This window comes from Electrophorus electricus, chromosome 1 (genome assembly GCF_041902795.1).
Source record: "Electrophorus electricus isolate QZ-2024a chromosome 1, ASM4190279v1, whole genome shotgun sequence".
Lineage (NCBI taxonomy): Eukaryota > Metazoa > Chordata > Actinopteri > Gymnotiformes > Gymnotidae > Electrophorus > Electrophorus electricus.
The window spans coordinates 8,889,392-8,901,015 of record NC_137497.1 but is presented as its reverse complement, the minus strand read 5'-3'; the positions used below and the strand labels follow the sequence as shown (position 1 = coordinate 8,901,015).

At 41.0% G+C, this 11,624-nt stretch overlaps 2 protein-coding genes across 2 annotated transcripts in view; one reads left to right on the top strand and one right to left on the bottom strand.

Annotated features, from left to right (window-relative positions):
- LOC145651825 (uncharacterized) overlaps positions 1-11,624 on the bottom strand; it is a 64,592-nt gene that overhangs the window by 17,354 nt on the left and 35,614 nt on the right. The gene's annotated exons all lie outside the window — the stretch shown is intronic.
- On the top strand, positions 159-10,292 carry LOC118241382 (uncharacterized). Its single transcript, XM_081700081.1, has 5 exons — positions 159-171; positions 1,195-1,251; positions 2,457-2,744; positions 2,992-3,282; positions 8,204-10,292. The coding sequence occupies exons 1-5, from the start codon at positions 159-161 to the stop codon at positions 8,347-8,349; spliced, it is 795 nt and encodes a 264-aa protein (XP_081556207.1). The 3' UTR covers positions 8,350-10,292.

The following is an 11,624-nucleotide window of genomic DNA, read 5'->3' as shown; positions in this document are numbered from 1 at the left end:
GTAACACTGCATCCACTGGCGGACAGCTTCAGGTTTTCTGGGTCATCAAGTCTTTCATGAGCTGGATCAGATGGGAAACTGTGCATGGGCGGTGGGTCCCCAGAACCGGATTCAGAACCTCATGTGTGTTAAGAATATTCAGACAGGATTCATTTGACATGGCGAGGTGTGGTAATGTAATCATTTCCCTCGTTCCTCAGTGATTTTACTCTCGCCATGTCAGTCATTTTACCTACTTCAGCGTCAGCAGGAATTCTTGTACCTTTTTCCTGCTATAAACGTCCGTTTGCTGTAATCTCAGGGGTTTTTTAATCCCGGGTGAATATCCAGGGTTCACATAGTAGAGTTTGGGCGCTTTTATCTCCAATCACGGAAGTGCTCGAGGAGGCAAATGACTTCTCAGAAGTTTTAAGTAAATTCCCCTACACGTATGTAACCTGCTAATATTCAAACCCAATTCATTATTACTATAAGTGGTTTCATCAAATAACAGAATTCTGTGCAGATGTGTGAAAAATATTCTGTGGTTTCTTTCAACGAAAGTTACGCATCACATGTGGATATTTCTGTGAGACGGTAATACGTAAATCCAGTAGCCACTGACATGTCTGTAATTTATCCCGAGGTTTCTTATCCTGTGTGCGAGTCTGTCATACACTCTAGAGGTCTTGTGCTAAAGTTGCTTTACGTACACATGACTGGAAAATTAGTCCCGTCTGATTAGTAGTTTAGTGTTGCCAGAAATATCAAACACAGCATGACTGCTGGGAATAAGGGAGCTGAACAGTGACACAACGTACTGGCAGGCAGGACTGTGATGTTCTGAACCCTGGACTAATCCCCCTCTGGTAAAGGAGGATTGCTGTGCTGCTGAGGTGTAGTGGGGTTTAGTCCTGTTTCTACTGTGGGATAGATGGTGCTTTAGTCCCGTTTCTTTTATGGCAGGTGGTATAATCAGGGTACTGTAAATAAGTGACTTTTTTCCTAATAGTGATCACTCTGAGATTTACTCAGCTGCTCCTACCTGTACAGTACTGACTGGGTCCTCCTGTCTCCTCTGTACAGTACTGACTGGGTCCTCCTGTCTCCTCTGTACAGTACTGACTGGGTTCTCCTGTCTCCTCTGTACAGTACTGACTGGGTTCTCCTGTCTCCTCTGTACAGTACTGACTGGTGTCTCTTTTGTCTCCTCAGTCATGCTGAGCAGGTGTCACTGTGTTCTGCTGTTACAGCTGCTGACAGTCATAGCTGGTAAGTGGACAAAACAGGTTCTCTCAGGTCATCAGAATTTCATCCATGACTTTGGTGTGTTAACCAGACTATTGTACCGGCTTGACCTTTATCTTTATTTAATCTTCTTTATATTTAATAAATAATTTAATTATTAAATTAATTAATAAATTCTGATGGTTGTTTTTAATAATTCATTTTGCGCTGCACAGCGTAAACAATGCCGTCCATTTTTATAACATTTAAATGGATAAACATGTTTACTGCATTGCTGCTATTCATGAGAACTGTACTATATAACTCACTGTGGATGCTCGGCTCCTTGTACCTACAGTGTCTGTCTCACTCATAGACCCCATTCATAGTCAGCTGGCTAAGGTAGCATTAACACAGTGATCCTTTACTAATAATGTCGTAACCCTTTCTTCAGAACACTGAGAAGGTTCAGGCTGCTATAGGCCCGCCCCTGGAGTGAGAAACATAAAATTAATAAATTTCATTGGACAGATTCCCTATCATTTTGCTAATAGACTTGCATTTCAGAACCCTTTAATTAAAAGATCACCAGAATGGTCATGTAGACACAGACATAAAAGGCACAGATGTCCCTGCAGCCGTACTAATGAGCAGTATCAGTCAGTTCTGCTCTTACATAGAAATGCATCTTTGAGTAACCAAGAATATTTAAGTAGCCTGAGTGAATGGTTGATATTTTTAATTTTACTGTATTTATAGAGAGAGCATGATACCAGTTTTTCTCTACTGATCTGATACTGATGTCTTGCATTTGAATATTGCCTGATAGCAATACAGATCCAATATTTTTTCTTTAAAAGCCATTGTGGCACTGTGGTTCAGTTGTGGAATTATTTAGTGTGGGGTGTATTATATGTGTATAAATATATAATATATATAGATACATACACTGTATCATGCATGAATATGATAGATAAAATAAATAACATTCTAAATAATAAATATTGTTTACAAATTGATATTTATTGCCTTATTATGTAATATTGGGTCATTTTCCTCTATAAATAAATGACAGTCTAATATTTGGTTTAATTTGTTTGATTTGTTTCTCTTTATCTTTCAGGACTTGTTTGACAATCTGATCAAGTTTTAGTTAAAATATTTGCAGAAATGTAGAAACTTCTAAAGGGTTCACAAACTTTCAAGCACCACAGTAACATTTTAAACTCTTTTCTTAATGCGTCTTTCAGGCTCTTTTCCTTCAGTAAAGGTGAATCTTCATGATGCTGCTACTCTCCCCTGCACTCAGATGTGTTCTGGTCTGGTCACATGGACTTTATATCATAAACCACATGACATACTGGCTCAGTGTAACCAGACATCCTGCCAGTCAGAGGAGGGATTTCACATGTCCCATGATCAGTACCTGAAGGGAGATCTCTCCCTCACCATCACTGATGCTGATTACACTAAGAGGTCCTTGTACACCTGCGCCTGTAAAGGTCAAGGGATCTGTGATGTGAGTCTACAGATAGAGGGTAAGTGTCCTCGATGGATTACCTAGTTATTGTTACTAAACCATTATTTATGTAGACAAAGAGAACTTTATTTATCTTGGGTATATAAGGTAGAACATGGAAAACTTCACAAATATTAGATATCTGGGGAAAAACAGAAGGAGCTTGTATGTAAGGTTTAAATGTTTATATCAGATTTGCAGTTCTGAGGTTACATGGTCAAATCAGTTGTATATTACATTGAAGTTTCTAATTGTTTTTTCCACAGCCTGTAATTCTTCAGTTCAGATTAAGCCTGGTGAACCTCTGGTGCTGGATTTGCTCATATCAGAGTCAGTGGAGGTGATTTATAACAGTACAGGTACAGATGCTTCCTCTAGTGGACAGATCTGCACAGTGGCTGGACACTCACTGAAGTGTAAACCTGAATACACTCGGAGAGTGTCGCTCATCTCTGCTGTGGAGCTGCAAGGAACCACAACATCTGATAGTGGAGTTTACAGCATCAGAGACACTAAGCATGAAGAGATCATACAGACATACACAGTTACTGTGGAAGGTAAGTGTGGTTACTGTGATTTTAATGTTGCCTAGAATTACTATGTTGGGGAGGGGGTTGTGCATAGTATCAGTAACTATGTTTACATGCACATACGTGGTTCAGTATTAGTTTGACTATGAATGCTAGGATCATGTAAACAGCGTGGACTGAGTGTCATAGTTTGAGGTCTTGGTCTTAATTGAGGTCCTGTTTATCTAAGCATATTCCCAATAAAGCATGTGGACCTGGTTGATTTTCACTGGACTCTTTGTGGTGGATTCTCACATGGACACTCTTGGATCCAGCCACTGATGTTTTACGGCACTTTGTGTGATGCCTGCTTACTGATACCAAAACAATCATGAGTGTTTCTGTTTTAAGGTGTTAGAACCCTGTTTGCATTATGGGTAGGGTTGTTTGGGTTTGGTTACATTTATCTTATAGTCTGTAGCTCCTCCCCTTCTTGATGCTCCTCCCCTCCACCTGATCAAGTCTTCTGTTCTGTGCTGGAATTGTGCTGGGCTGCTGTGTTGTGTCTTGATTGGTTGTCTCATTCTACCCTACGCTGAATGCCCGGGAAGAAGCGAGAGACAGAGATTCATCTCTACTTTTGCTGTGGCTGGTTTTGTTTGTTCAGTGAGCATTGTTTGCTGATTGTTGTGTTTTTGGTCCTCTGCTGGTTAAATCATTCTAACTTATTGCTTTTCTGCTGTTGTACATGACATTCTGTGTATAGAGTATTATAATAGTCCTGTGTGAATTGTTGTCAGGAAATAGGGAGTTTGATGCCTTTTTTATTTGCTCCATTCTTTACCTGTGTTTATTCATTTTTGGGAGTTAGGGAAGGATATTGTACTTAATATTGTTTGTGTTCAGTTGGGACAGTTGATTGTTTTGGGCAGCAGGGCTTGGTGGTTCGCATATTTGCCTCTCAGCCTTCGAGCCCCTATCTGGGTGGAGTTTCCATCTTCTGTCTGTGTAGATTTCCTCTGGGTTCCTCCCAAAAACATGGAGGTTAGGTTGACTGGATCCTCTAAAACTGTCCTGTATCAATGTGAGTTGTGTATGCATGTAGATATAGATGTGTGTGTGTCCCAGCTATGGTTCGTGCTCTGTGTGTGTCCCAGCTATGGTTCGTGCTCTGTGTGTGTGTGGGTGTGTGTGTCCCAGCTATGGTTGGTGCTCTGTGTGTGTCCCAGCTATGGTTGGTGCTCTGTGTGTGTGTGTGTGTGTGTGTGTGTGTGTGTGTGTGTGTGTGTGTGTGTGTCCCAGCTATGGTTGGTGCACTGTGTGTGTGTGTGTGTGTGTGTGTGTGTGTGTGTGTGTCTCAGCTATGGTTGGTGCACTGTGTGTGTGTGTGTGTGTGTGTGTGTGTGTGTGTGTCCCAGCTATGGTTGGTGCTCTGTGTGTGTGTGTGTGTGTGTGTGTGTGTCCCAGCTATGGTTGGTGCTCTGTGTGTGTGTGTGTCCCAGCTATGGTTGGTGCTCTGTGTGTGTGTGTGTGTGTGTGTGTGTGTGTGTGTGTGTGTATGTGTGTCCCAGCTATGGTTGGTGCTCTGTGTGTGTGTGTGTGTGTGTGTGTGTGTGTGTGTGTGTGTGTCCCAGCTATGGTTGGTGCTCTGTGTGTGTGTGTGTGTGTGTGTGTGTGTGTGTGTGTGTGTCCCAGCTATGGTTGGTGCTCTGTGTGTGTGTGTGTGTGTGTATGTGTGTCTCAGCTATGGTTGGTGCTCTGTGTGTGTGTGTGTGTCCCAGCTATGGTTGGTGCACTGTGTGTGTGTGTGTGTGTGTGTGTGTGTGTGTGTATGTGTGTCCCAGCTATGGTTGGTGCACTGTGTGTGTGTATGTGCGTCCCAGCTATGGTTGGTGCACTGTGTGTGTGTGTGTGTGTGTCCCAGCTATGGTTGGTGCACTGTGTGTGTGTGTGTGTGTGTGTGTGTGTGTGTGTGTGTGTGTGTGTGTGTGTGTGTGTGTGTATGTGTGTCCCAGCTATGGTTGGTGCACTGTGTGTGTGTATGTGCGTCCCAGCTATGGTTGGTGCACTGTGTGTGTGTGTGTGTGTGTGTGTGTGTGTGTGTGTGTGTGTGTGTGTGTGTCCCAGCTATGGTTGGTGCACTGTGTGTGTGTGTGTGTGTGTGTGTGTGTGTGTGTATGTGTGTCCCAGCTATGGATGGTGCACTGTGTGTGTATGTTTGTATGTGTGTCCCAGCTATGGTTGGTGCACTGTGTGTGTGTGTGTGTGCCAGCTATGGTTGGTGCTGAGTGTGTGTGTGCGCGTGTGTGCGCGCATGTGTGTGTCCCAGCTTTGGTTGGTGCTCTGTGTGTGTGTCCCAGCTTTGGTTGGTGCTCTGTGTGTGTCCCCCAGCTATGGGTGTTGCTCTGTCCTGGTCTTAAGCTCCTCCCCTTCCCCTGCACCCTGCAGTCCTGTGGGTTCTGTGGTTTCTGATAGAGAGAACACTGTGTGTAAATTGGCTTCCGCTTCTCATCTGTCTACGAGTGATTTGAGAATAAAAGCTGATTTCTGCCTGTAAAGTGTCCTTGAGTTTGAGAAAGGCGCTAAATAAATGTAACCAACTAATAATAATTTTTTTTTCTAGTGTGGCTTATGGGTTTTTTTTAGTTTTGCCTTATCTGCTCCTGAAGCTCAACCCTCTACATACGACCCTCAATAAATCAACAAACACTTCACCCTCAATATCACTGTTCAAGTCTCTCAGTGCTGTAGCACCTGAAGACCAGACCAGGTGATAACAAGGAGAAGGGCAAGACGCCCCAATACACCATCATAAATATAATCCCATAGTCATTATAATCCTGTTTGTAGAGGGACTCAAGGAAAGGAGTTGTGATATTTTTACATTTAATGTAGTTCTCAATAACTGCATTACAGCTCCAGACTGTTAAAGAATGGCATCTTGTCATCTTAAAAAACCCTAGTAGTGTGATTTTATTTTTAAAAAATCTATAAACTCACACATTGATCAACTTTATTGTGTCATGAAGAGGGTGTTTATCATTGTAAAGTCAGACTGTGCTGTTGTACATGTAAATGAGACAGAAATATATAAATATGAACAGACTAGTCTTTAAAACAGAGTCCTGGTTCTCAAAGCCATAGTCCTGCTGTTGTGTGCACATAAATGTAATTACCTAATTGTGCTGTGTGTTAATATGTACAGTGCCTCCAAGTAATATTCAACCCCCTGCAGATTTTGTAGGTTTACACATTTGGAGTTAACTTAGCATTGTGAAATTTGGACTGTAGATGGGCCTGGACATGTGAAATGCACTGCAGCAAAAAAGAATGTTATTTCTCTGTTTGCAAAATAAAAAAAAAAAAAAAAAAAAAAAGTTTACCAGAGGGTCAGTTACTATTCAACCCCTCAAACCACCAGAATTCTGTTTGGCCCCCTCAAGTATTAAGAAGTAATTGAGGTATTAAGATCAATGAGTTTCACATGCTTGGATTAATTTTGTTTTTTCCCGCCTTTTCTGACTATAAAAGCCCCCCCCCCCAAACAAGTGAACGGCACTCATACATAGTCAACATGAGAAAGACTAAGGAGCATTCCAAGGCCATTGGAGACAAAATTGTGGAGGGTCACAAGGCTGGCAAGGGGTACAAAACCCTTTCCAAGGAGTTGGGCCTACCTGTCTCCACCATTGGGAGCATCATCCGGAAGTGGAAGGCTTATGGAACTACTGTTAACCTTCAACGGCCTGGACAGCCTTTCAAAGTTTCCTCCCGTGCTGAAACCAGGTTTGTCCGAACGGTCAAGGCTGACCCAAGGACAACAAGGAGGGAGCTCCGGGAAGATCTTATGGTGGTGGGGACGTTGCTTTCAATAACGTACTCCACCACAATGGTCTCCGTTCCAGGCGAGCCTGTAAGGTACCTTTACTTTCAAAGCGTCACGTCAATGCCTGTCTAAAGTTTGCTCATGATCACTTGGAGGACTCCGAGGCAGACTGAGTCAAGGTTCTCTGGCCTGATGAGACCAAGATCGAGGTCTTTGGTGCCGACCACACCCGGGGCATTTGGCGAGAGGATGGCACTGCATATGATCCCAAGAATACCATCCCTACAGTCAAGCATGGTGGTGGTAACATCATCCTGTGGGGCTGCTTCTCAGCCAAGGGGCCCGGCCATCTGGTCTGCATCCACAGGAAGATGGATAGCACAGCCTACCTGGAGATTTTAGCCAAAAATTGCAAAATCTGCAGGTGGTTGAATACTACTTGGAGGCACTGTATATATACAGCCAATGATGGTGTAGTAATTGTGCTGTGTGTTAATATGATGGTCTGGAGCTTCAGCAGTGATCATAGTTATGACAGAGCACAGGTGGATCATCGGAGGAAGGTGGTGGTCAGGGTGGTTGTTATTATTGTTGTTGTTGTTGTGTAACCCCCCCCCCCCCCTTTGTGTAGCTCATTCTTTCCACTGGGTCATTCACTTTGAACTCTTGAGTATATTTCTATTCTACATTCACAACAATATGTCACTGTTAAACTGAGTATAGTTGGGTAGTGGGAGCTCAGTGGTTAAGATACTTGACTAGTAATCAGAAGGTTGCCAGTTCAAGTTGCCACTGTTGGACAATTGTCACTGTTACATTAATTGTAACTTTACATTAATTGTAAATTGTTTTGGATAAAAGTGTTAGCTAAATGCTGGAAATATTTCTATTCTATATTCACAACTAATATGATACTTCAGTGTTCACTCTGGTACATACACATATGATTATAACTGTACTGTTTAAACATACAGAGTTATAATCATATGTGTATGTACCAGAGTGAACACTGAACTATCATAATATGAACCACAGTTTAAACAGTATATGGCACATGTTAAAACCATACACACATGATTATAACTCAATACTGTTTAAATAGTGGCTTATATTTACTGGCAATTCTTTGTGTGTGTGTTGCAGAACTCCAGCCGTGTCCAGATCAGAGCTCCACAGTGACGGTGTTGACAGTGCTCCTGGCTCTGACGTGGGTGGGGCTTGTGGCAGCAGGACTGGTGATTGTGCAGCTGAGGAAAAAAATCAGCAGATACAGAAAGGAAGTACAGTGAATGGAGACCGTAACCATGACAACAGAGGAGTTAATATGAATGGACTAAACCACTCAGATGAAGAGCAGAGGTGATCTCCCAATAATTACCATGAGAGTCTGAGAGATGATAAATGATTTGGCTCTCTTGTATACACACACACACACACACACACACACACACACACACACACGTATGTACCCACACTGCCTTTCTCTGTACCATTCAGGGATCAGAGATCAGTGTATGTTTGATCGTACCTGATCAGAGTTTTATGACGTTAGCACTCCTGAACTCACCTGGTAGAGCAGGTACAGTAAGATACATCTCCAGAATCATGGTTTGATCCTCAGAGAGGACACATGCTGTCATACTGATAAACATACATCAGTCACTATAAGAGCATCTGCCCAGTACTGTAAATGTAATGGAAAGATGTTTATGTAAAAATGTAATATAAAGATGTTTATGTAAATATTACTATGAGATCCTGTGATGTAACTTAATGCACATGTAAATATTTTTGTGTCAAGTCATGGAAAAACAGGTATTTCTTTCTGTAGCATCTTTTAAATTTTAGTTGCTTTTTATTTGAGTCTCCCCTTATTGTCCAGGTTATATTTTCAAGAGTTCACTTGTGGCCTTGGAGATTATGGTCAGTTGTTGTGGTTAATCTTCCCAATGCTGTAATGCTGCATTAATTTCAAAGCATTCTGCTCAATAAGTAGCTAAGGTTTGCCTGCCCAGGTAAAGCAATCTCCAATATTAAGTAAATCATGCATGTATTATGGAAACAGGCCTGCTCCATGTCATTTGGTTTTGAGCAAGGTTGACAGACCCTGTGATGTTTACTGTTTTTATCAGCTGGCTATTATTAAATGCACTTGCTAGTTAACAGTCTGTAGAGTAATCTGTCTAAGGGCAAGATCAGTTCACTAGAGTTAGAGCTGAGATATATATATGGATAACAAGATGAATCAGCAGGCATTAAGTAACTAGAAAGTAAAGATTGTAAACAAACAGTGAGTTGTATTAGAATCAGTAGAGTTGTCATGAAGTGCAGATATGTACTTAACTACGTTTATTTTATAAGTGTAATAAGCTGAACATTTGACAAATTTTATGATTGATCCTTAAAGGTTTAAGGTACAGTATCAAAATAAATGGTTCCAAAGGGAGGATGAAGACATTAATGAAAGGAGAAGGAGTACACAGACTGGTGCTTTTGGTATAATATGTAGTTTGGATGTCACGGAACGCTCGCCTCCCGCAAGTCACGTGGTTTGGCCCGCCACGTGCAGTGGGAGGATCCTCGTTTGTGGCCACACCTGCACCTCATTTGTTTATATGTATTTAAACCCTCATCATAGTGTGCAGGATCGTTGGTCATTGTGGATGTAATGTCTTAATGTCATGGTTAATGTTCTTGTCATCATTAAACGTATGCGTGTTTATTGTGCTTGTTTCATGTTAACTGTTACAGGTTCATGTTTTTCGTGTGTAATACTTGAGTGCCGTTATTGTTCTGTGTAACTAAATGTACGTCCCAGTCACTGGAGTCTGTGTGTCCTGCGCCTCACCCTGCAGCACTCGGGCCACCACGCATTAAATTGGAGCTTGAGGTCCACTGTTGAGTCTCTTTGCCAAGCCTGGTGGCTGTAGCCTTCAAATTCAGGGAGATAAAATGTCATCAGTACAAAATGCAATTTGCTGGCAGGAGTTGCTTAATGTTTATCTTTAAAAAATTAGAAATTTTATTTTTCATCTGTCAGCACTACTTTGAGCCAATGATGTTTTAAACTTTGCTCATGAATATTAATGAGGTGTTTTGCTCTGTGCCTCTGCAAATCCAACTGCTTCTCTTGCAGTGCCTTATGGGTAAAAACCTGCCATGTGGTTTTTTGTTTTTTTGTTTTTTTATCTCAGACATATAAGATGTAATGCGTTTATTTTGAAATACAAGAAGAAATCATGTTTTACGGAACTTTTTGTTTAAATGTATTACTGTATTTTGATGCCTGATGCATTGTTACCAAAATACAATATATTAAATGCATCTATGCTCTGTTTATCCTGAAACTGTCGATTAGTCTGATTGATATTTTTGATATTTTGAAGTAAATGTTACAAGTTCCAGTTTGAACACAATTTATTGCTGTAACAACAGACACAAAATGAATACTTAGACTCTTCTCTCTGTTGAGGTCAGGGAGGCGCTTCCGCTCCCTGAAGGCCAAGACAGAGAGGCTGAAGAGGAGCTTCTTCCCACAGGCCATTCGGGCCCTGAATCAGGGAAACTGATAAACTGTGGGGACCACCACCACCACCACGTAACATGACTGTATATCTGTACATCTGTATATATAGATTTAGATTTATACTCAATTAACCTGTTACAACAACTGTAGATATGGTACTATACAATGGATCTGTACATTCTGTAGATTGTGTACATATATACTCAACCATATACATTGTACATTGTGTATATAATCATAATATACATATATTGTACATACATTGTTAATATATTTTTGTACATACATAGAATATATATTTATCTGTATATATATTTTTTCTCTATGCACCCCTGGTTCTCTTCCTCAGTTTGGACAGAGCACTCTCCACCATTTCACTGCGTGTTGTACTGTGTATGACTATGTATGTGACAAATAAACCAAACTTGAAACTTGAAACTTGAATACTTTTAATAATGTTTGAGGCATTTAAAATGTTTGATAATTTGGGGGAGCCTTTATGGAAATGATTCATGTGAAATAGATGTTATTTCTTAACAAGTGTTAGCAAGTAAAAACAGCACACTAAAAGAAAAACATATTTGAACAGTGGATTTATGTTAGAGGACCAACTGGATAAAAATGTAATTTTGCTCTTAAGTATTGATCTAAACTCTAATGGATATATTTCAGTTTACTTTAAGCTCTCCTGAGGAACTTGTCAGGGATCCCCACTCTCACCTTCCAGTTAATTCAGTACCCACGCTTCTTATAATTATTGAATCCTTTTTTGAGGGAAGGTTAATATTCTTAACATGAACTGTGTACCCAAAATTAATGATCTACTACAGTCACTTCCTCTGGAGGTCCTGCTGATATATTTTAAACAGTTCGATGCTCTGTGTGAGATTTATTTGAAAATTACAGCAAGCTGTTGTGAGTGGTGGTCTAGGGCTACCTAAAAGTTTATTTTATTATTACACTTTAGCCTTAGACGTTTGGCTCATTGGTCACTCCACTCTGAAAGGTCTCCCCCATGGTACGGAATTCACCATCAGC